The sequence below is a fragment of the Betta splendens genome, chromosome 5, assembly GCF_900634795.4.
Source record: "Betta splendens chromosome 5, fBetSpl5.4, whole genome shotgun sequence".
Lineage (NCBI taxonomy): Eukaryota > Metazoa > Chordata > Actinopteri > Anabantiformes > Osphronemidae > Betta > Betta splendens.
Genome location: NC_040885.2, coordinates 17,040,308 through 17,065,328, shown reverse-complemented (window position 1 = coordinate 17,065,328; position 25,021 = coordinate 17,040,308). Strand labels below are relative to the sequence as shown.

Here is a 25,021-nt window from a genome sequence, read left to right as displayed (position 1 = left end):
TCTGTGAACAACTCACTTGTTTGCTCTGTTTCCCTCCAAACAAGTGGACGCGACTCAGATTCCCTCAGACTCGCTCACCGTGATTGTGTTCCATGAATCTGTTTCAGCACAAACACTGGCCGGCTCTCCAACGCCACGGCTTTTCAGGTCCCACAGGCAGAATCTTCCCGGAGTGACAGCGAGAGTTCCGGCACCGCAGGAACCCGAGGACCCCGGCTGCTTTTGGCTTTTGGCGAGTCCACAACCATGGCGGACGCCGAGCGCTCCGAGGCGACACAGAGGCCGAGGGCCGACATCCAGGACTCAGACAGGGGTTCCGCTGAGGCGAAAGGCCGACCCGCCGACCCGGGGCTGACTCCAGGTCTGTCCAGGTCCCCCCCCGGCGAGGGCCATGGAGGCCAGACCGTCTGGAGCCGGACGGGCTTCAGCCGCGGGGCCGCGGAGCGCAGGCCGTCCTTCGCCTCCGAGTGGGATGAGGTACGGTGACACTGGGCTCCAGGGATGGGAGGGGGGGGGGGAAGTGTAGGAGGAAGTGGGAAGTGTAAATGTGTGAGAAGTAAAAAAAAGAGCAGCGGCCGAGGATTAGTGGGGAGAAAAGGGAAGTAATGAGAATGGGCAGTGCAGCACAACTCAGGAAGGAGCAGGAAGGACGGAGGAAGAGGAGGAGGGCGGAGGCAGCAGTGTGAGAGCGATCAGGAGTCCGGCAGAAGCAGTGATGGAGTAACTTTACCCAGGCTGTTGGCGGAGAACGCCTGCGGGCGAGTGCTTGAATGCATGAATGGCTTGATCACTTGCACCGACCTCCCTGTAGCAGCCCTGGCATCCCAGACTAATTGGGCTTGTGCTGTCATTCCACATCCACTCAGTCCATGTCTCAGGGGCCGGCCCACGCTTCCACTGTCTCTTCCTGCTCTCCTCTGGCTCTTTTGCTCTGTCTTGCGCCATCTACTTTCAGCCCAATGTGAGCAATCCCAACCCCAACCCCCTTCACCATTATCCCCATCGGCCTCAACTTGTGATTTCGGAGCACTTTGGAGCATCAACGCAGCGAATCCTGAAGCACCGCGAAGATAAAGCGACGATAAGAAGGACGCGCCGTTTCCTCGGAGCGAGTCGGAACCTGTGGGTTCTGCTGCTGGGGTTAATGTCCAACAAGGCTTTCTAATGACAGGCGGCGACAACGGCCCACGTGTCCCGTAACATCGACAGGCTCCAATTAAATCATCAGAATTAGCGCAACTCAACTATGTGTCGATCATCAGATCACGTGAGGCTTCGGGCGGTTCTCTGCCACGTGTGATGCAGATCAAGGGCCCAACCACTTCAGAAGAGGTGGAAGTCCTCAGCTTCGCTCCGAATGCCCCTGGCTTGGTGGTGCCTGTGTGTCCGGTGCCTGATCTCTGCTCCACAGCTCTGCTCCCTGACAGAAATGTTTATTCAGGCCATGTTGGGTGGAGTGTCCTGTTCTCAAGGGCATCCTGTTTTGCAGCTGTTCCTGAGTGTCTGTTTTCTCCTCCAGATTGAAAGGGATTTGTTTGGGTTGGGGGTATGTGTGTGTGTGTGTGTGTGTGTGTGTGTGTGTGTGTGTGTGTGTGTGTGTGTGTGTGTGTGTGTGTGTGTGTGTGTGTGTGTGCTTATCTGGTGACGCGATCAAGCTCCACAATCAGCATTAAAGCAGCAGAAGACTGGGAGGAAGGCTGAGCTTCAGGTCAGATCCATAAACACGCTCTTTATCAGGACACGCACGCTCGCAGGAAGCCAGAGAACCGGAGACAACGCTGGCGTTTGGAGGCTGTTACACAGACAAGCTCATGAGCATGAGCCACTGTCTGTGTTTTAAACTGAATGACACATTCACTGTTGGGCGACTGAATATTCATTATTTCACCACCCGTTTGGCTTGAAGATGCTTTGGAGAAACCAAATAATAACTTTATTTAAGGTTTTTTGTGGGTTTTGAGCAGCTCTTCGCTTTAGGATCAATAGCAAATTACCATTGGCCCATTACACATGCTGCTAATAATAGAAAGGACAGACAGGATTCAGGTGATTAATGTCTTGGCTGCATCTGTTTAATAGTCAGAAGGCAAAGGTTAACACAACCACATGTTACGGACGCTTGAGTGGCTCCTGTCGTGTCTCTGCTCTGAATTTCCCAGCTGTAATCCTGGGCTCATTACACATGCAGACACACTTAAAGTGCTTCTTCGCTTACTAATGGCTGTGGTTTACATAACACAAGTACATGTGGAGCAGGAGCCCTAATGAAGGAACCCGCAGTTTTAAAGCCTAAAATCAAAACCTGACCTTTAGAAGTTTGAAATTTATAGAGTGACAATTTAAGCTACAGCTCAGGACACGAGAGCTGAGGGCGTAAAAGCCTGGACGCCTGTTAAAGCAGGATTCATTGTCTTTACATTTGAGTGACTTATAACAAAAAAGCGCTTTGTGTTGGTAATTTGGAAAGAGAGTATTTCCAAAGTACATGTAAGATAGTTTATAATTCATATGGAGCCACGGCAGAGTGAGCACATCCCCAGATGTGGTGTGACAGATGTGGTGCATGAATATGGGAGCGGTGGTGATGCTGCGAGTCGGGGCCTGAGTGGAGGCAGGCGCAGGCTTGTTTCACCTGTCACATTGCCCGTGAAAAATGTGCAGCCGGGACGTCCCGCGGTGCAACACAGTGGCCCTTTAATGGCACCGCTGTGCGAGCGCCAGACGTGCACGGAACACGTGAGCTGCGAGGTCTGCAGAGACGCGGACTGAAGCGTGCAGCAGCGCCGGATCCGGAATGGAAACGCTGCTTCGCTTCGTTTTAACCATCATCTCCGTTACTCGCTCTGTTTTGGGCTCTCGCTTCTTCTTCATCCACAGTAAAACGCTGGCTCAGCAGTAACGCTTATCTCTTCGGGACATTGTGTGAGATGATTGGACAGAACCGCTCACATAATAGCTCACATGTAGCGGACTGGATGAGCGGTAGATACGAGCCTAGATAACTGGACGGGAGGAGGAGGGAAGATAATAAAACGCAGGCCAGAGGAAGAGAAACGTCAAACTGGTCCCATCTACTCAGAAAAGCGTTACAGGTGATGTAACGGAACAAAAGGGATCTTTTGGGAATTGTGGAAAAACTATGCAGTAATGACAACTTGCATAGAGACACTCCCCTTTTTTGGACGGGGGGCCTATAAATAATGGAACAATTTGCTCCATGACTAATGAAGCGGAAGGTCTGGAGTTGGTTCTTTCTCACCGCCGTTTGGTGGCTGTTCATGACATGAAATCCTTCTTTAGTGCCTGCGAGAAAAACACAATAAAACCATCAGAACGTGATCGGAAGCAGCACGAGCCCATTAAACCACAGAATCAGGTGGCAGGTCTGACTCCCTCTAATGTGACGCTTCATGAAGGCCTCCGGAACGTCATTCGCAGGCTGATCTTCAGACTTTTACCACGTTTCAGCTTGTTTCCAGCTGAGGACGTGAAATGTGCAAAATGCACATCAAAGCTCGTCTCCCTTGGAAGCGGTTTGTGGGGATCCGAGCGGAACCTGCTGCAGGTCCGGTGCCGCCTGCACCGTCCGACGAGCCCGCGTGTGCGTGAAGCAGCACCGGAGCCGCGATGACACCGGGTCCCTTTGAAGCGGCGCTCGGGTGACAGCTTTTAATAAAGGTTCACTTCAGCTGAGGAGCAGTGCGGCGCTGGTGTGTGCGCGATATAGAATGTAACTAGGTTAATTCAAAGAGTAATGCAAGGTCTGTAGTGCTGCAGGCGGATGCCATGCATCCCACGTGCCTGACTTCCAAATGAATCAAGCCTTTTCCAGTGTTGATGCCACTAGCGAAGTGCATGGGGCTTTTTCAAACACTAAATATTACATCAAATAAGCCGGGCTCTGTCTCTGGTGTCACCAGTGGAAGCAGAATCAGCTTTTCAGGCTTGCAGGAGACTTCTCTGCTGATTTGAGAATAGACTGAGATTCTAAAATGAGTCCCCAGCCTGAGTCACAGGAGTTTGTACTGTGTATAGTTTGGGGGTAACCTGCTAAATGCACTGGTAAAAGGTATGGTCACTACAAACTCGGGGCTCTAATAATAACCAGAGAATGTTCCATTCACCCAGACTCAATATTCTGTTCATATAACAGGTTAATATTTGACTACTAAACATCCGTCCAGCGAATAAAATGTCAATTACTACTACTTTCATTTACTGTATCTGCCATAAACAGCGTTTATTCCCACAAACAGGTTTATGCAGCGAAACGAGCGAATGCAAACAAAGAACCTGGAAACGCATTTCCGCTCTCCTGGAAAGTCACAGAGTGCTTAAATAAACATTTGTTGCTCTAAATAACTCTAAGCCCCTGAACAACTGCTCTCTGATTTGTTCTGTAATCTCCTGCATGCAGCGTTGTGCTCGCGCAACCTCGCACTAAGCTGCTGCTTCCCCTGTAAAGCCTGAATAACACAGGTCTGGGAGGGCAGTCCAGTAAGGCTCCCAGCGTTCCCAGCGCTCCCAGCACTCCCAGCGTTCCCAGCGTTCCCAGCGCTCCCAGCGTTCCCAGCGCTCCCAGCATTCCCAGCACTCCCAGCGTTCCCAGCGCTCCCAGCGTTCCCAGCGCTAACAGCGTTCCCAGCGCTCCCAGCATTCCCAGCACTCCCAGCGTTCCCAGCGTTCCCAGCGCTCCCAGCATTCCCAGCGCTCCCAGCGTTCCCAGCGCTCCCAGTGCTCCCAGTGTTCCCAGCGCTCCCAGCACTCCCAGCGCTCCCAGCATTCCCAGCGCTCCCAGCGTTCCCAGCACTCCCAGTGTTCCCAGTGCTCCCAGCATTCCCAGCACTCCCAGCAGCAGTTCCTCAGCTGGTGCCGCTCCTCAAACGAGCTCGGGTTCTAATTGCCTTTTGTGTTGTGGTCAAACAGTGTTTCACTCTCACGCATTAAGCCGTGACCCGTTCGTTTCACGCCTGTTGTCTGTCGCAGATCGAGAAGCTCATGAACCTGATCGGAGCTGGCATCGGGACGTCCAGCAGCGAGCCGCCCACGCGGAGCTCAGGTAAAGCTCCACCCTGCGCTCGGGTCTCATGATGTTCATCAGCTGCGTTATTCATTACTAATGGCTCCTGCATCGACGGCCACTTTGTGTTGAGGTAAATGGACAGTGAGCAGCGATCAGCCTTTTTAAAGCCTGCAGCATCTTCTCCATGAGCTGCTGTTGGTTCTTCGAACCTCTATTTCCTGTGGAAGCTCAGCCTTGTCCACGTCTCCTCATCAACATGTGATGCATTCCAACCACCAACCAGGGCTGTTGCTGCATGTGCGCTTTGCTTATTAAAGGAAACGTTTAGTTCCACTCTGCCCGCGCGCGTGTTGCATTTCTATTAGACACCCGATGGAATGTGAGCCACCTCCACCGCCCACTCCTCCTCCTCCTGTGATGCCTTTAGACAGAGGGCAGCTACATCGTCCTCATAACTCACAGAGATTCCGGCTGACGTCCGTCTGGCGCTGCTGTTTGTTTGTTACACACAAGGTTCCCACTTTATTGGAAATCTAATTCCAGATTCCTCTCGCCGTCCTATTTTTCTTTTCCCCACAGTTTGCTGAATATCTGGGTAGGACTTGAATTGATAGTGTGCTCGGTCAAGTGCCCTTCAGGCGGCGCAGGAGAGGAGCCAGCTGGCATCGGCTCAGTTTGTTTAGATAGCGCTCCTGAGCTGATACAGTGTAAAGCCGCCTTCATTAAACACTCCGCCACGAGGAGGTTTCATCATTCACCGCGCTGCTTCGTCAGTCTCATTAGATTTATTTACATAAAAGCCCCGCTGGTGCCGCACGGGCTGCTTCGGGCGAACGATCTGCTGACCGCAGCGCGGCGGAGCTCGGCGTCACCTGAATCACACGCGAGCAGAACCCGACCACCAGAACAGAGCCCTCACTGCTGCACCGGCCCGTCTTTGTCACCTCATATCTCATCTCAGATCGCTGTCAGTCAGGATATTCATATGTAGAGGCCTGAAGTCAGGGGGTTTATCAATATACAGGATAATATTAGGTAAATGGAATGACTAGGTGCAAAACGGAGCTTAAGTGCGTATTCAGATCTGCTGTTACATCAGGTCTGTTTGTTGCTCATGTATAGGTGTGCGTCTATTTATAGGCCCCGTTTGAGGACTGACACACTGGAAGTGTCCCAGATTCCGCTGAGTCACGCGCTCGCTGCGCCGATTCCAATCGGTGATTGGGAAGCGCTTGCGCAGGTTGCGAGGCTGCTTTTGCTGTGGGTTTTTGTAGGCGTGAAGATTAGCAGATCTTCGCAGTCATCAGCAGCGGGAGCGACGGGGGATCATACGAAGACAGGAAGCCGAGCCGCTTTTTTTCCACCCGCCTCGCTCTCGTTGAGCCGCGTGGTTTGAGGCGCCGCGGACGTCCGTTCGTCCGCAGGAGGCGGGTCCCTGAACGCCACACCGGCCTTGCTCGCTCCAGGAGGAGGTCGCGGCGGCGTGCGGGTGCAGCTCAGGAGGAGGTGCGCGCACGCGTTCAAAGGGAAACCAGTCCGCCGCCAGTTCCCCTGAATTCATTCAGCTTTGCCACGCGTTCTCCTCCCGCCGTGATCAAGAGGCGTGACTTTATCTGGGCACCGCCGTGGAGCTCACGCACGGAGAGCACCTGGACGGCGTCTGACAGCTTGGGTTCTAACAGGCGATGAGACCGTGACCCACTCGCTCCCCACAGATGAGCTCCGGATGCTCTGTCACTCAGTAATTAGGTCTTACTGTCGTGGGAGGCGTTGCTGTCCCCAATGAATGGAAGTAATTGGATGGGGTGCATGGTGTTTTTAACGGCCATGTGTAGATATGATGGTGTCAGAGCCTCAGAATGACGGGGAGGAGCTGCGGGATTTCATAGTTAATCGTAATTAGTCAGCTTCACTCCTTCTTGCGTCTTATAACCATCTTATCCAGCACACGTTTTCTTTCCTCCTCCTTCATTGGTCTCATTCTCTCCCTCTTCCCGTCATATTTCACAGTGGGTGACTGGAGGGTCACGCGGACCTGACCCGGCCTTTTACCTGATCGTTAGCGCCGGAGCAGCAGCGCTGCAGACGGCCAATTACGGAGGAGGTTCAATCAATACCCCCCCGCTGACTGGCTCACTGCCCATCTGGGAACGTGTGAGGCGATTGCTAGCAGCTTGAAAGCCCGCATAATTACGCTCCTGCCTGCAGCTGTAGCCGGAGAACGGGCGCGATGCACGCGGGGCGGGCGCGATGCACGCGGGGCGCGATGCACGCGGGGCGCGATGCACGCGGTGAGCGGCCCCGCACAGGTGGCAGCTCCACGTCCGCGGCGCCGCGCGTGGATCCTCGAGTCAGTCACGTGTCTCTGCGCGAGCCTTTTTACCCCAACATGCATCTGAATTTTAGATTATCTCACTTGTTTATCCGGCCCTTTCCCCCGTAAGTAGAGTCAGTTGTGCTCAAAAAATGGATGATGTGACACGAGCATCTGGAAGTGCATAATGGAATTTTCCTCTTTTCTGTCATAGTGAATGACCGTGAGAGACGGAGATGGACCTGAAGTGTGTCTCTTCTCTTCTCGTCGCTCTCCCTCTCTCTCTCCTGGCGCGGGTGCATTAGAGATTCTGCTGACTTGAATCAATGCTGCCCCCCCTCGTCCTCAAAGTGAGATGAGAACGAGCGAAAGCCGTCCGCTAATAAGCAGGGAGTTGAGCAGACTCTTCGTTTCGCTGCCCCTCATTAGCCCAAATCGATGCGGACGAGGACGCAGCCGCGTCGCACCTTCACATTCTACATTCCTGTCATCCTCTGCGGACGAGGACGGGGTTCGGGCTCTCGGCGCTTGTTGCTCGCCACCGGCGCTGGTGTCCTTTCTGCACTGGCAAGATCAGAGTGGCTTTGTGCAATTCTAATCAGTGCGGTGTGGTTGAGAGAGAGGAGGGGGGGGGTGAGGAGGGGGTGAGGTCGGAGCGACACAGACAGGCGCGAGTATCTGTGCATTTGTATGCGAAAGAAAGGGAGGAAGAAAGGAGGGAGAGAGAGAGAGGGAGAGATAGAGAGAGAGAGAGAGAGAGAGAGAGAGAGAGAGAGAGAGAGGGGAGAGGAGGAGGGGAGGAGAGAGAGAGGAGGAGAGAGAGAGAGGAGAGAGAGGAGGAGAGAGGAGAGAGTCTTTGTGTTTGGGAGCAAGAGGAGCGAGACAGGGTGCAAGACGGGGGGGAGAGAGAGACAGAGAGAGAGAGAGAGAGGGAGGGAGGGAGGGGAATTGATGTAGTGGGAGAGAGAGGGAGCGGTGGTTACGTGGAGCAGAACCCCACTTCATCAGGCAGCATACGGCAGCCCTGCAGTGCGATCACACAGCCTGAGAATGGGGCTATGAGCTCGAGCGCGAGGAGCGAACGCACGAAAGCAGCGCGAGACGAGAGGGAGGGAGTTCAAACGAAGAGGAGAGCCGGAGGGATTCGCGCGGATGCGAAGGGGGGATGATTAGACAGTCTGCTGCCTGTCGTGGACGTGGGCAGGATGTGGCAGTAGCGGCCGCGGTCGAGGCACACCCGCGCTCCCCTGTGTAGAAGCGGCCGGCGTCGCGGACGTTATGCCCCGCGAGCACTGAGGCTTGGCGCGCGCGCGAGCGAGACCCGGGAGCGGCTGCATGTGGCGGGCGGGCGGGGGATGCAGCAGAGCGCTGCCCCGAGCACCGAGGCTGCCAGCGGTACCCAGCGAGTAGAAGAGCCCGGTGGGCCGGGGTGGGAGCGGGGGGCGCCCGCCTCGGGAGCGGGTCGGAGCCTGGATTTATTGCCGTGAGACATGAGCGGCACGCTCGCGCAGCCAGCAGCCCGCTGACGCGTGTGGATGCGGGGCAGCGCGCGGACATCACGCCTTCCTGCCGTGGCAGACTGCTGGCCTGGAGCCCACGCTCGGATTGGACCGGGAACTGAGGAGTTTGGGATCGGCACACTGTGGAAATCCTGAGTCCTTTCTCTTTTTTTCCTGCTTTAGGATTTACAACATGTCCACCTGACTGCGCTCCGCGCGGCTCCGGAGCGAGGACGAAGCCCGCTTTTTTTAAGCTAACGTGCGTCCGTTGATCAAACATAACCGAGTACCTCAAGCGTGCGTTAGAATGCTGCTTCCTGCGTTGTATGAGCCGCGTCCTAGCTCTCAGAGAGGTTGACCAATGAAGCCATGGGACTCAGCCAGAGCTTTACAAGTATGTGGTGAAAAGCCTGACAAATTCATTGTTGTGTATCACACCCAGATGGAGTCGCCTTTGATTTTAGACAAGCGGCCGGCGGGTTTTAGCGCTAAATGCTGATGTGTGATGTATAGAAATGTGTGATTTTTAGCTTTCACCTGAACTAAAGGTTCTCAGTGTTCTCTGGGACTAGGCACTAGTTTCCACACGCGCTCATCTGCTCACTAAAGGAATGTTTAGTGACCCCTGTTTGTTGGAGGGCGCCGTAGTGGCTCGGTCCAACGTAGCGATCAGCGGCCGGCGTCAGATGGGCTTCCTCCCCTGCACCACCTCCACCCTCGCCTGACATTTCCACTCAGTCTCACGTACACCGGTGGGTGTAGCGTAGCCTAGCCGGGCCCTGCGGGCCGTGGGCCGGGCCTGCAGCGCTTCCTACCTCCCTCCTGTGTGTGAGTTAGCCAGGCCCCCGCCTGCCTGCCCTGTGGGAGCCCCTCACCCCCAGCCTGGACCCTGACCCCCCCCCCACCCCGCCTGGTGCCGCCGCACTCGGCTCCGCCGCCGCCGGCCGAGGATGATGTGGCAGTGCCACGTGTCGTCCTCCGAGTGCCGCTGCTACCGGCTGAACGGCTTCTCCCTGCTGAAGCGCTTCCCTCTCTCGGCAGATGGGGCCTGTGGCAAAGCCCTGGACCAGCCGGTGGGCGAGTGGCTGGAGCACGCGGGGCTGCCGCAGTACGAGAGCAAGTTCCTGCTCAATGGCTTTGACGACCTGCGATTCATGGTGAGTCACCTGCCGCGCGTCACCCCGGGGGGTCGGCGCCACTTCGCGTCACCCCCCACCCCCCCAGCACCCCCCACCCCCACCCCTCCGTCACCCGGCTCCGTTTGTCTTTTCGTGTCACCGCTCCGCTCTCTCGCTCGGCCTCGCGCTCCCTCTCCTTCACCCGTCCCTCTCCCCCGTTCATAGCTGCTCCTCACCCCTGTGCGATGCATGACCCTGCTGAGATTGATGGCCCCTCACCGGTTCCCTTTAAAGAATATGGGCTGTCACCAGCGGCATGACAAATTACGACCGAAGCCCACTGCAATTTTCCCAGCATTCCCACTGATGCGGCCCCTTTTACTGTGCACTGCACTACAGTCACCTCCTCACCCTCCTCCATTCAATCCTCTAATTTACTGACTACTGAACTCAGCCCGTGTGTAGATGGTCCGATACGCAGCACAAACAAGCCGCCGCTGTGCTTTATTCTAAATGCTCCTTGCACGCTCGCTCACCAGATCTCACTAAATCCTCTGCCGGTCCCGCTGTCATGCTCATGAGGCTCTTGCACTAGCTGTGCGGCGTATGATTAGACTGCAGCGGCATGCCTTCATGTTGTATTTATGTGCTGTGGATTTGTTCCTTGACCGGCGCGGAGACGGCATTTTTGCTATAGATCTTTTATTTACCAGCTAAACAAGTTATTCATTTTAATACAGTAATTATAGGAAACAGGTTCAGGCTCCTGTTTCTGAAGTATCGGACATGTTTTACATAAATAGATTCGGTCAGATTATATATTGGTAACTTCATTTAGCTTTAGCTCAGCAGACGTCCACAAGTTATTATATACCATAACAATGTAGAAAACATCATTGCATTTGAAATCCACTTCACACTGTCAAACACGCCACCAAACGGTGGAGGCCACACGTTTTGCACATCACAGGCCTGATGTTCTATACGTTACATCAGCTGATCACTGAGCTCAGCTACGACCAGGAGCCTGAGGGTCCAAGTGGTGTGACCCCCATAGCGCTGCAGTTGAGGACCACTGCTCAGCACGACATCACCGCTTGCTAGTGGTATTTCTCTACTACTAAATACTTACTAGTATTTCTCTAGGGGCTGTTTCAAGCTATAGTCGCTGCTTCCTACGACAACACACCGATCCCTAAGTCATAACTCATAGTCCTGGTAGGGGGTGTGATGTGGATTAGACCAGTAAGGCTTCCAGGCTGATGTATGTTAGCTTACTGGACGTATGTTGGTATTAAGTATTAAACATTACATAAGAGAAGCGACAGTGACATGTTGGAGGTATTTTGTAACGTGTTTGGTTTCCCGGATGCGACGCTCCGTCTGTTCTTTGTGGAGGTGAATAGAAATGCAAGCTGGACTGACGAGCGCCTCAGTTAGATTTAACGGCCGTCGAGTTCTCTGTGTACAGTCGAGGACGATCTGGGCTCAACGCCGCGTGATCGGGATCTTCTGGGCGCTGGTGTGATGGGCCTGATGCTCATATTCACGCCACCGCTAACGTGATGCATCAAGGAGATAAATCATTAGCTTCACGGGGCAAATTACCCGTGGATATTTACAAGGATGTGGAGGTTGCAAACAAGGGAAAGGTCAGCGTATTCAGCCAGACATTGTGAATGTTTAATACTGTGCCCTTTTAGATTCTGCCAGACTCGCTTCACATATCATCAATCTGGCCCAACTTGAACATCACAAATTGTTTATAGGATTTATTGCAGAAAAGGGTGGAGGGCTCGCGGTTGGCTTTCAATTCCACGTCATGCTTGAATACATTTGCGTTACGACGCCGGCCTAAGGAACAATAGGAGGAGAAAAGGGCGAGGACATTTGGCCGTGGCATAGGCTGCGTATGCACCGAGATCACAGCGGAGCCAGATCGCATTTATTCCACGCCGCTGTCGCTTGTGAGCAGCGAGGAGGAGCCCCCCCCCCCCTCCATCTCCTCCTGCTGTGGCAGGGATCTCAGCATCCGAGCCACACTGTACCTACGCGCCACAGCTGTCACAGCCGAGGACGCTGCTGGGAAAGTTGAGGGCCCGCCCACCGGAGCCGGCGCGAGCCCCTCCGCGCGTGACGATCGCCCCGATGTGCCGCTTTTGAGGGATCATGAATTATGAACGGCCGCGTGCCCATTCTCATAATTTTTACACGATGATTATCATTTTGCGCCTCTTCCAGGCTGGCGGCAGAAGCGGGGCGTCACACAATTCGCTCACAGCCCAGAGAGCCCACACCGCTGCGTCTGTGGCTGCGCGTGTTTTATGCTTTGCTGCTCTGACGTCCAAACCGATGTGGCAATGAGGCAAATTTTGCAAAATGTCTTGGATGCACCCCATCGTGCATTTACATTGCATCTCTCCTGCATTAATATTGCAGTGGCTCTGCAGCCCCCTCTCCCTCAAACCTTCTAATGTAGTGAACATACATATTGTAGGACATAAATGAAGCAGTTTCTCCTGAGCTAAATTACGGTTACGCCTCTTGGCTCCTGAAAAAAGCAACAGCATTTGTTTTTTTCCAAACAATTCCTGTGGGGTCGAGCGACGGAGCAATTCTAATTCATTCTTGCATCAACTGAGTGCCTTTAGTTGGATGAAGGACTTCACTACCGTGGCTGCATCTGCAAGTCGTATCAGATTAAGTCAAACTAGCGTAGCTCATAAGCTATGTAAGAACTGAAGCATACATCGCTGTCACACGTTTTAAATGCACCATGAAATAATAAGTTTTCCGAGCCTCCCGAGGCGTCATCAAACTTCAGACCGCGTTAATAAAAGTGGGGGGTCTATTTTGGGCCCGCTTCACATCAGACCCTGTGTCGTTTTGACCTTTATTCCAGCGATCAGTGAGTAATGTCCCAGCTGCAGCCTGTTACAGGCCCGTGGAGGCTGCAGCGCCGTGGTCTGAAAGTAAAGACTACACCGCATTTTAACGTTCCCGGCCGGAAGAATCAACGTGCGCATCCGCAGGGAGCGCGCGCGGCTCCGCGTGCTCAAGGTTCTCCATTCCCGCTTCCAACGCGGGAACAACGCGAACAGCGGCGTGAAAGAGACAAAAAACGTCCTTGTCAGTCAAGATTTGGAGAAGTGGAAAATGATTATTGCTCATTGTTTCATTGTGTCCTAATTTAGGGGCTTGTTAAAAATTACAGTGAGTTTTTTTAATTTGTTCCTCGCTTTTTACTTTCCCTCGACGCACCTCGGCAGCGAAGGCTGTGGAGGCTGCCGCTTTGTTCCCTCCGACTCGCACCAAATCAGATTGATTACTCTTGGCATGCGCAATTTATTCGCCTTCATTGTCCTCCCACTCCGCAGTTACCGCTCCTGTCAGACACGCGTGCATCCGCACCGCGTGTTGGTACAGCTACCGTTTGCCAGCTCGTCGAGCGGCTCAATATGTCACGACGTTTGATTCTATCTGTCCGATGCTGTGTGCGTATTGTCTCTGCGCAATTCCGCCTGATTGCGCTTGATTGCGCGCGCGCGGAGTTGCACGCAGTGCTTGCGCCGTATCTTTGAGCGTTTGTTTGTGTGTGTGTGTGTGTGTGTGTGTGTGTGTGTGCTCGTGCTCGTCTCGTAGGGAAGTAACGTGATGGAAGACCAGGACCTTCGAGACATGGGGATCACTGACCCGGGACACAGAAAGAAAATCCTCCATGCGGCACGCAGCTTGCCCAAGGTACTTAACATCATAACTTAACCTCAGCACAGTGGAAGGACGGTGACTGACAGCGTCTGGGGGGAAACAACATAGGAAGGGAACTATTTTTGTAACAACGGCAGGAAAAAAGTAGATAATAAGAGATGGGGGGTTGTGAATATACTAGACTTGATCTGCAGTCTTGATCTTGAATCTTGGAGCTGAAGTAGCATGCGTACATTTTTAGGCATATTTGCTCTGCTATAAATGGAAGCAAACAACATGTTGGATTATATCACTAATTATAAGCTGCTGGTGACACTGGATCAGAAGTCAGTGTATCAGCAAAGTGTGTCTGATTCATCTCCGTCTGTATCAAATCCAGCAGCGGAGCGCGGTTTTGGAGCACGGTTGGAAGTAGAAAAATGAGGCGCATTCTTCCCTTTTCGCCGTGAACGCATTTTGTGGTGCTCGTGCTCTCATGGCAGGTGAAGGCGCTGGGCTGTGATGGCAGCACATCTCTCGCCTCCTGGCTGGATGGACTCGGCCTGCACGAGTATCTGCCCAACTTCCTTTCAAGCGGATACCGCACACTGGAGTGTGTTAAGAACCTGTGGGAGCTGGAGATCATCAATGTAAGAAGCCGCGACTTACATCACTTATGTGATTAATATTTCAGTTCAGGCTTTCTCAGATGAGCGGGAAATCGTTTTAAGTTCTGACAAGATAAGTCCGATAAGAGTTCTGGAAGCAGCTGAGTCCTTCAGTATGTGTGTGTGCAGCAGAAGTCTTTCAAAATGACTCATTTTCAAATTTAAATCAGGAAATAATATGGTGACAATGTAATTTGCTTTATTATTCATGGAAGTATTATTAGATGCTTTCTATAATTTATAATTAGACATTAGTGGATGTTTTGAGTGAAGTAGAAGCTTTAATACTTTTGTTGGAGTTGGAGCTGCACGCTCAGACTTGTGTGTATCATTAGACTCGCTGCACAAGGTTTAAGAGTTGAAACCTAATGAATCCAGCACTAGATGAGCCCATCAGACTTCATGCAACTCGGCGTCAGACTCCTGCTTCGAGCTTTGCAGTGGTGATTGTTATTAGGTATCTGTACCTTAGTGTGTTTAAACACTGGAGATGCGGCGTCCACGCGTGCTGAGCAGCAGAACCGCCTCTCAGCATCCGGGCTCTGCTCATCATCTGCCTCATCCTCTCCAGCATCCTCTGCATAGCATGAACCACGGGGATGATTTACAAGCTGGATTATGCTCCTGTAAAATCCCAGGGGTCTTTTATTGCTATTAAAGAATTCCGCTCTTCCTCACACATCATGCATACTGGTCTCACTGGGATTGTACATGGGAATAACTGAAAGCAGCACCAGAAATCCAGCGCACAAAGCATTTGCCTTTTCTGCCTCTGCCTCTCACTGAATAAATAATTGAAGCCTTCAGACAGAGAGCCATATGAACCTGTGATGGAATATTTTGTACCAGCACCAAGATTGAAAATGCAACAATTTTCACTCAGTATCTACTTTTACAGGATGAGCATCAACGTGAGGTGTTAATGAGGATGACGTAATGACCAAAGGAGTAAATACTGTACTCAAATATTCCTATCAAACAAGGGTCATGCAGCTTCCTGCAAGTTGCTGTTTTCAGAGTTGCATTGTCCTCTAAATAACCGTGTTTTTAGCCAAGTTGTTAAAGCTTCATGTTCAAAAATGCATCGTGAATTATAGAGTGTCCTGGGACGGAGACAGTGCTGTACTTTAAGCCTATGGCAGAACAGATTGAGACTGAATTATTGACAAGAGTCATTTGTGTTTGCGTGCGGGTGCCACTAACGCTGTGTGTATTTTATATAATATAGGCATTAGTGAGGCTACAGCTCATAGTCTGCCCTCACGCTGTCCCCTCCAGGTGATAAAGGTCGGGCCCCTCGGCCACAGGAAGAGGATCATCGCCTCCCTCGCTGAGAGACCTTATGAGGAGGCTCCGTCCAAGTCCCGACGTCTGTCCCCAATCATGGTAAGACGGTTGCTTTAACATTGATATAGTGAGACAGACACGGATGCAGGAGGCCAAGGCACCGCCCCAAACCACCAGAAAGCACAGGCTGAGCAGCTGAGCAGCTGTTTACTCAGAGGAAAACGTGCCCAGCCTTTGCTCTGTGTGTGTTGGGAAAGTGTTTGATCAAGGTTGCACTTTTTTGCACTAAAAACAAACTCGGTGCTGTTTGTTTTTGCTATTTATGCAGGTTTGTTTCCAGTAGGACTTCAGTCAGGTCACACACAGCTTCAGTTACAAGCAGGAGGTTCAAGCGTGGTTCATGCATGGAATTATGCAGCAGACAGCAGTTCATTTTGTGACTAAGCACGTTTATTATTGTTTTTGTGACAATTCATGCCCATGAATTAGAACTGAAGCTCTTTGTTGTTGACTATAATAGTAATCTGAAAATGTCTGGATTAAATAAAACCCGTCATTTCACCAGTCTAAACAAACCACAGTCTTTATCTAACAGATTTAACGTCCAATCTTTCTTTTATGATCTCAAAGTGATGAACAGAGTGAATCTGCAGCAGCGTCAGTGCTTTCATTTAGCTACTTAAATGCAGAAACATACTAGCGCTAATTATCTTAATAGACTGGATGTTCTCTGCAGGCCCAATTAAAGCAGGAGTTGTGCACATGGCCCCAGTGTAACTCGTACTTAGTGCCGGATATTGGTTTTAAAGAATATATAATGTGAGATAACAGTGCTCCACATTAAACAACAATCGAAACCTAGATCACGTGCTCGTGTTGTGTGTGCACACGTCATTTTGTGAGAAAATTGATCCTCCTGCAGTGGAGAGCTAATTTTGGAATGAGATTGTGGGGTTTTATTGTGTTCACAACGCTTGAATACTGGGGGCTGATTTCCCAGGCAGATTAATCTGGGCTGGAAAGAAGCGGGAGTCATGATGGAAGAGGCTCTTGTGTGGAGGATTAGGCCCGGATGGAGCCCAGGGAAAGCAGCCCCCTCATTAATCCGTGCTGTGTCTGTGCGTTGCAGTTCCATGACCTCCTGACCCAGACCACATCTCCCCTCAGTCAGATGGACCCCTACACCAGTCGCTCCATGGACATGCTCCTGCCCCTCAGCGAGTCGGACCGCAGGCGGAGAGGGGTCGACCCGGACTGCAGCGTGTCTCTGCGCTCGTACAACGAGAGGCCGCGCTCCGTTGTGAGTTCCGCCCGGCGCCGGCGCCGTCGGGTCCGGTCACTGGACCAGACGCAAACGAGCCACGTCACCGCAAACACAGCAGCCGCGCCGTGAGGCTGGTACCGCGGCCCACGGGCTCATCCCGTCCGCGGCTTTGACCCGAAGCAAACACACGCGCTTTACTGAAAATGTCCAGACCTCAGTCCTGAAAAGAGCTTTAAAAGCTGTTGAAGGCATACGTGCACGTCACTGTGCGATTCCTTCCACAGCAACACATCACATCTGGGGCTAATGATACGAAGGCTAAGAATAACTTAGAATAACATTTGCTAAAGGTCAAACTGCGACAGTCAAGCTGACACGGTGCCGGTGCACAGTCTCTGACTCCGAGGTCTGTACAAGGAGAACGCCTGCACTGCCCTGGGTCAAATCCATACTTATCATTTTCCTAAATGCTTGGTGGATTGTCATTAATGCATTTTACTCTGACAAGTGATTTATGAAAGAGCTGAGCACAGACCACACTGGCCTGAAGCCCCAGCCCGTTCCATGAATCATGAATATTTATGAACACAGCAGCAGATAGGAAGGACTTGCATTAAAGTGCTGACCGGGCAAACTGCACTTGCCTTTACACTAATGTCCAGCAGTCAGAGTCTTTTATCTCAGCAGCTTGACAAGACAAATTTGTGTTTGCAGTCAGCCAGAAGCATCTGCTTTCCAGCCCGGTGTGTGCAGCCGTGACGCCAACTCTGCTCTGAATGCTGAATGTCGGTGTGCGCTTGTTTCTGCAGGACAGACACAGCGACCGGCACAAAGAGTCTCGTTTGAACCTCCGGCCTCCGAGCCACTCTGCTACCTACGCCACGGTGTCCGCCTGGCATCACCAGCCCGAGAAGCTCATCCTGGACTCCTGCGGCTACGAGGCATCTGTGAGTCGCTCTGCCCCGAAACTCGAGTCACGGTAGGAAACACTGTACGGAGTAGTTGACGTGTGTGTTTCTATTCTAGTATCTAGGATCAATGATAATCAGGGATCTACGAGGGATCGAGTCCACGCAAGACGCCTGTGCTAAAATTAGGGTAAGTTAATGCAAAAAGTGCTGTGCATAGTATTTATAACATGATTTGTAATAGATCCTTTAATGATGTGTGAACTTTGACCTCTGCAGAAATCCAAGGATTCTAAAAAGGGTCCAGTTGTTATACTGTCCATTACCTACAGAGGGGTCAAGTTCATTGATGCAGCCACGAAGGTGAGGAGGACGTGTGTGTGTGTGTGTGTGTGTGTGTGTGTGTGTGTGTGTGTGTGTGTGTGTGTGTGTGTGTGTGTGTGTGTGTGTGCGTGCGTGCGTGCGTGCGTGCGTGCGTGCGTGCGTGCGCGCGCGTGTGTGTGTGCGTGTTTCTCACCTGCTTCCTGTCTTCATCAGACCATCGTGGCAGAGCATGAGATCAGGAACATCTCGTGCGCTGCCCAGGACCCAGACGACCTCTGCACATTTGCATACATCACCAAGGATCTGAAGAGCGGCCACCACTTCTGCCACGTCTTCAGCACTGTGGAAGTGGTGAGTGTTCCTGGTCTGGGTTCAAACTGCTCCTCCGCTCCTGTACATCTATTTAATTTCCTTGAAGCCCCACTCGGTTCCGTGCATATTTCATGTGACGTCAGGAACCCTGCAGCTTAAGCAGCGTGTGGCATCTGATGGACATTGTTTCTTGATTGGCTCATCTGAGGCCTGATTGAAGCCTCCCTCCTGCTACGCGTGGCATTTCCACGCGCAGGCTCAGATCCTGTTGTGATCTGTGGCTTCTCTCCTGTAAAGATGGGCAGCAGCCTTTTGTCTTCCACACGCGGATCGCCACGGAGCCACATTTACCTTAACCGAGCACACGCTAATCCTCCCTCAGTCGCATGAGCAGCGAGTGTGCAGAAAACACGCTTCCTTTATTCTAAAAAATTCCACCCAGAGCCGGGGGATAATTATGCAACGTAATTATAATAACAATGTGAAGAGCAAAGCCTCTGTGTGCTAAGCAGTGTTTTGTCTGATTTCAACAACGCAGTCTAAAAAAGCAATTACTGTACGAGCCAGTGAAAATGATGTTAATTCAAACTAATGTTTGAACCATATACAATAGTTGAAATAGTGGTGTAAACAGGATTAAGGCCCTTCGCTGCCGTCTGCCTTAAAGGCCGCTGGAAGAGGCCTGGTGGCGTTTGTTCCGTTCTGATCCCAATAAACCTCTGACCGCAGACGCAGACCTACGAGATCATCCTGACGCTGGGCCAGGCCTTCGAGGTGGCCTACCAGATGGCGGTCCAGTCCCGGGCCAGGCACTACGTCCCCCCGGCGCCTCTGGGCTCAGAGATGGTGGAGACCAAGAGCAGCCGGCCGGTGTCTCAGGCCTGGAGCAGCATGCGGAGATCAGCAGTGAGTACCAGTCTACAAACCCACGACGTGACGGGGACGGGGACGGGTCTACGCGGGCCTCGTACGCGGCCCTGCGGACCCCCGGTGGGAAGCCGACCCGGGAGGACTCTGTGTGTTAGAAAGTGATGAGTCATCGCGTCCACCCCACAGCGCTGAGTCACCGACCGCAGTCAGGGGACATTTTCTTTTCCTGCGCACACGGAACATGATGAAAAGCGCTGCTGCTCTCGGGCAGGTGGTCTGATTCCTCCAGACGCTCGGCCCGGCCGCTGCCTCCTCGCCGTTGATTTAGAGCGCTGCGTAAATGTTAACAGGTACCGGGAGCCGCGCGCTGATGCATGGAGCTCTCAGGCTGCGTGTAACGAGCGCCGTCACCTGAGAGCGCGGCGCCGGTGGACGCGGGTGATTTGTGCCTCGCGGTCTGCCCGCGTGCGCGTGGGGCGAGACTCCCAGCTTTCATCACGCGTGCGCCCTCGGACGCTTTAAAGGGACGGATGAATCCCCGCGGAGCTCGGAGCCGCACGTTGCACTCACCGCCGCCGCACCTGTTCGTTCACATACCGTTTATTCCCACGAGTCTTGTCAGCGTTTGAAGTCACAGCTCTTTGATTTCAGACACAAACAGCTTTTCCACGCAGCAACCGGTGGCGCCATGACTCGGCTGGGATCATTTTTTGCTAATATCTTTATTTACAATTAGCCTACGTCACGTGTATAATGTTTTCTCAAATGGTCGATTTGCAGCTTCCTTTTTATATCCATGGATCCCAGAGAACGTTCTAGTTGTTCATTATGGTGCAGACGTCGACGATGGGCAGCAAGTCCAAACAGGCCACTTATTTAGCAATGAGCCGCCATTGTTGCATGTGAGCACTGGAACGCGTGCGTCTCCCTTCCGTTCGGACCAAACTAGCGAACCTGTGCTAACGCTTGACAGGCCCCGCTGCGCGTACGTGCGACGCGATGCCGCTGAACTCGAGCCTCTTCAAGCCTGAAGCCGGTGATGAACTGCGTGGAGCGGCGTCGGCTGCATTTAAATGCTGTGTCCCTCTCTTCTCCTGTTTTTTTAACATGTCTTTGTTCTTGTCTTCTTGGTCCTCCTGCTTCCCAGGGTGCCCCTCTGCTTGAATGCCGCTGCTGTCACTGTCACACGTGTACTACCCACCGTCCCTCCTTCCTCCCGTTGCACTCTGTTAGCCCCGGAGTCCAGGTCCTTCTCTTTCCTTTCCTCTATTCAAGCCTTACTCATCACACCACAGCGTACGCACCCCCCCCCCTTTCTTTTTTGCCTTGCTCTCCGGGCGCTGCCGTGCACCCGCTCCCCCCGTTCCCCGTTGATTCTTAATATTTCAACCATGAACGTTCTCCCATCCCTTACGTTCTCATTCCTCATCTTCATGTGGCATCTTTTTAATTTGAAGACGCAGTTAGTTTATGGCGTGTGGTCAAACGAGGGAACAGAGAGTCTTGATGTGATTCACCTTCACTGTGCGAGGTCTGGTGGCTGAAGCGAGCTAGTGAGGGTTTATTCCAACGTTGTCATACACATGCTGGTCGTCGCCTGTGTTGGATGTTAATACTGTGTCCATCCTTCTTACACATGTTGAATCTCAAATGTCTGCCTTAACATTTGCCCTGAGTGTAAAACCTACAGTAAGTTAAGCCTAATCAGCAAATTCTAAGTCCATGGTTTGTATTGACGGCCTGTGTTTGTTGTAGAGCACACGTGGCTTTGGATCTGCTCATGAGTCCATCTGTCACCTCCGGAGGGTCGTAGCGTGGGTTTACCGCTGCGCTTGGCAAAGCCCGAGTGTGTGTTCTGTCAGACATCCTCCATGTTGTGGATTGAGCCCTGAGTGTCTGTGATTATAACATGATCACTGGGCGGCGCCTCTAATCCACATGCACGTGTGTGAGCTGAGGGCTTGTCAGTGCGGCGCTGTAGCCTCCACCGCCGCTCGTCTCACGCCCTCCTCTCGTCCCTCCTCCCTCCCTCCCCCCGGCAGATCGACCCCCTGGAGATGGACGCCGACATGCAGTCCCTGGGCAGCACCACCTGGCTCCTGGACCACCGGGACTCCAACAGGCGCCCCGTCAGCACCAAGTACGAGACCACCATATTCTGAGGCCGGACCCCCACGGCTGCCCCTCGGCGGCCCCCTCGTACTTCCTCCCTCCCCCTCTGCATCTGGTTCCGCCGCACACGGACACAAACACACACACTTCTATACATGCGAGCCCCGTGCCTTCTCACTGTGATGGTATAGCGTCCCTCAGGGCTGCCTGCTCCTGCACCCTCCTTTGCCCCGCCCACAGACCCACAACCTCCTACCCGCCATGACAAACACCCCCGCGGCTCCCCCGTGCCTCCCCAGCACCCCCGACAGCACCCCTCGCCTGTTGCTGCTGCAGCCAATGCCGGAGCCCTGGAACGGATGATCCTGGACTGATCTCATTTTACAGTGGCCCTTCTCTCTCAACCAAACTGCCTCTTCTTCCTCATCCTCCTCTTCCTGCCAACTTGCATCTGCCTCCAAATCCCCGGTAGCTCCTAGAGGTTGCATCTTTATTATTCTTCCTCTTTCAGGTCATTTTGGTTTTTAGATGCAGAACGAGCATTATCATTTTTCATTTTGCTCTGAATCTAGACTACTTAGTGCCAGTAGGTTTATAGTATTCAGTAAGATGATAAAGTATAAATATATTCATGAGACAAAGGGTGAAATGTGTTCAACATTTTGAGAAATATGCTAATTATTTTCTTGCAGTGAGATGTAAGAGGTGAAGATTTGCCAAATAGAGCCTCTAAAGCTCATTCTTGCAAATGAAAAAGGAACAAATTACTGTCAGAGTATTGGCAAAATGTTGAACTCTTTCCTTAAGGGATGCGGCTTCGTGGAAGCACATTTGGGTGGAAGGCGGTGAACCTCTGTGTTTAAATATAGCCCAGGCTGAGAGAGGTGTGACGCCATCGATACAGATGTGCTTCTCCAAAGCACAGCCAGCTAGAAACCAACCCTTTTAACATCCCACAGACTGGAAATGGGGATTTTTAAATCAGTTGATTTAAAGCACTTTATTTTTATTTTTATTTCCAGCATTACCTTTTAATTTCCCTTTGATTGCTTTGCCTCAAGTTATTGCCTTGTTTCTTTCTCCATCTGTAGCCTGTCCTGTCTTACCAGACATCTACCACTGTGATGTGAGGCACTTTGAGGAGGCTGCTTTGCTACAGTAGCATGGGATGCAAGACGGACTAGTAAACTCTGAGCGACAAAGCAGCGAGCAACCTGTTCTTTTTCTACGCATTTGTACAATAGTCATATTAACATGACGGATCGCGAATCTGTCACTGATGTCTGAAGTCAAACGGACCAAGAACTGTTTAACCCTTGTACACTCACACACACACACACACACACACACACACACACACACACACACACACACACACACACACACACACACACACACACACACACACACTGGAGGACAACTTTCCTACACTTTACCAAGGACGACAGCCTTATTTCTGTTCGGGTTATGTATAATCGACTAAAGCCCCACCATCCCCTTAATCCCCTGAACACCACCACCACCACCACCACCCGATAACTGCACGTCTCCCCTGCTATAAAAGACTTTAAAAAAAAGATGACGACACTGATTTGGTGGTGTGACTAATTGACTGTGACCGGCTGGCATGACGTTCTTATGATGGTACAGTTCTGTCCAGATGAGAGTCCGTGCTCTGGCCTTGTACTGCCCTGTGCCTCTCAGCGTTCACGGTAGCACAGAGAGACTGCAAATCACAGCATCTTCTTGTCTATTTAAAAAAAGAACAAACACTGTGTTAAAGCATAGCACTCTTTGAATACGTTTTCTTTTCTTATGGTCCGAACAGGACGTTTTGTGATACTTTACGGGGTGAGAAAGACTTAGAGCAGAATGATGAAGAGAGGATCGTGATGGATCCTGACATTAATACAACCAGAGGCAAAAACAAACACACACACACACACACACACACACACACACACACACACACACTCTGACGACGGTTTGACATTTTACTAATTGAAACAAACAAACAAAAAAAAAACAGCATTGTGAACACAATTTGATTTGAATCAAGTACATTAATGAGCCCCGAGCTCGATTTGGTGCACATTCCCAACATAGCATCCCATTACACTGATTACACGGTGAGGTCCGTGCTGTTTCACACCAATTTAGAAAAAGGTACAGTACACACGCGGCGTGAAAAGATTCCATTCCACCGCGTTAAAAGAGCCCAGTCTCCACGTTGCCCTGGTGTGGTGTTAATGCGAGCGGATTTGCTCTGCTGAGGACGTGACGCCGTTTCTTTTTCTTCTGCACTGTGACTCGATGCTCGTTGTGGAGTCGACACGTGTGTGTGGGTCCCCCCCGCTGTGCGTGTGTGCCTGTGTCTCCCGTGTGTCCTCGTGGGGGTTTGGACTGTTACATTGTGACGTCGCTGGCGTCCGTCCCGCGGGCGGCGCCGCCCCGTTCCGACTGTTAACCGTTGGCTTCCCGCTGGCGACGCATGCTGGCAGCGCTCCTGTGGCTCGTGCCCTGCGATGCACTTGGCCCGAGCAGGATCTGTGTGTTCTGTGGCAGTGTCTCGTCTCCTCCAACTCATCCGCCACTTGCTTTTTCTGTTCCCTCTCTTTGTTCCACACCGGTGCAGCGACTCATCCCCACACCCCCTCCCCCTCCCCCCACGCCTCCATCGCCGTCATCCCAGCATCTCCACGTCACGTATGTTCTTGCACTTTGTGTGTCACCAAGACAACCTGCTCTAAAATGGATGCACAATATGAGAGCGTTACACTTTAATGAGCAGCAGCTATTTAAAGCGAAGGTTGTGGTGGCATGATGTGGCTGTGCATGTTCCGGTCTTTTTAACATTGGTGTTTTCCCTGTGTAGCTCACCCCAGCGTTCAAGTTTCCGGATACCAAGCTGTGAGTTGAAGGGGAGCAGCCGATGTGAGGGTGTTTGCGTGTGTTGAGTTAGAGGGCAGAGCAGTGAAAGGAGAGAGAGGGAGACGGGAGGTACGCCTTATGCAACGCGGGCCGACCAGCGCCACTCTGACATTTAGATCTCACTCTGTAAATGCCCTGCTCCTCCACTGCCCACCATGAATCCTAACACACGGCTCAACGTTAACCTGTTGTCCCACATCACTGGCTGAACAGGACCTGTGTTTCACTCCTGTCTTGAGAAAGGTCAGTGAGAAAGGTCGGGTTTATTTGCTGCTGATCTTGTCATGTAGGTACTATATTGTTTAGAGCACTGTAGGACATTATGATATAGCCCATTATTGAGCATTTCTATTGATTCAGGTCTATTGAAGATAGTAACTGTGGGAATTATTCAAAGGTAAAGAGAAATGTAACAAAATGTAGAGAAAAGCTGTACCAGCATTCAATGCTTTGCCCATGTTTTTGGACAGAGTTTGGTTTGTCAATGAAGATATGATACGATTTCAAATTTCAAAGCAATATTATATTAATGAATTAAATAATACAATGGCAAAAGAATCGCTCAAGTCTGTTGTCAGCATTGATTTGTTTAATGGTTGAGTAATAAAAGAAACATTACACCAACCGTTTACATAGACACTTTTCCCAGCATCATAATTACCGTTCAATTAGAGCGGGAGCGCGTCCCCTGCTGAAGAGGTGCG

General features: G+C 51.8%; 1 protein-coding gene across 13 annotated transcripts; it reads left to right on the top strand.

Annotated features, from left to right (window-relative positions):
* Window positions 1–24: 24 nt before the first annotated feature.
* Window positions 25–24,875, top strand: anks1ab (ankyrin repeat and sterile alpha motif domain containing 1Ab). 13 transcript variants are annotated; one of them, XR_008694688.1, is made up of 15 exons: window positions 25–477; window positions 4,987–5,059; window positions 9,878–9,993; window positions 13,597–13,695; window positions 14,145–14,291; window positions 15,588–15,695; window positions 16,726–16,896; window positions 17,670–17,807; window positions 17,887–17,958; window positions 18,048–18,131; window positions 18,306–18,443; window positions 19,134–19,310; window positions 20,422–20,570; window positions 21,317–21,854; window positions 24,262–24,875. XR_008694688.1 is itself a non-coding variant. In XM_029150365.3 (14 exons), the coding sequence occupies exons 1-14, from the start codon at window positions 247–249 to the stop codon at window positions 24,298–24,300; spliced, it is 1,692 nt and encodes a 563-aa protein (XP_029006198.1). In that variant the 5' UTR covers window positions 25–246; the 3' UTR covers window positions 24,301–24,875. The 13 variants fall into 13 exon arrangements, 9 of the variants coding, with proteins under 9 accessions (XP_029006198.1, XP_055364841.1, XP_055364843.1 ...); XR_008694686.1 differs by having other exon boundaries at window positions 22,478–24,875; XR_008694687.1 differs by having other exon boundaries at window positions 21,317–21,867.
* Window positions 24,876–25,021: the final 146 nt, after the last annotated feature.

Excerpts from the sequence above, each read along its gene's own strand:
- anks1ab (XM_055508866.1), top strand. The coding sequence starts at position 247 with ATGGCGGACGCCGAGCGCTCCGAGGCGACACAGAGGCCGAGGGCCGAC. Across the intron at positions 5,060-9,877 it reads GCCGCCCACGCGGAGCTCAG|ATGGGGCCTGTGGCAAAGCC; the intron begins GTAAAGCTCCAC and ends CTCTCTCGGCAG. Across the intron at positions 17,959-18,047 it reads ACGCCTGTGCTAAAATTAGG|AAATCCAAGGATTCTAAAAA; the intron begins GTAAGTTAATGC and ends TGACCTCTGCAG.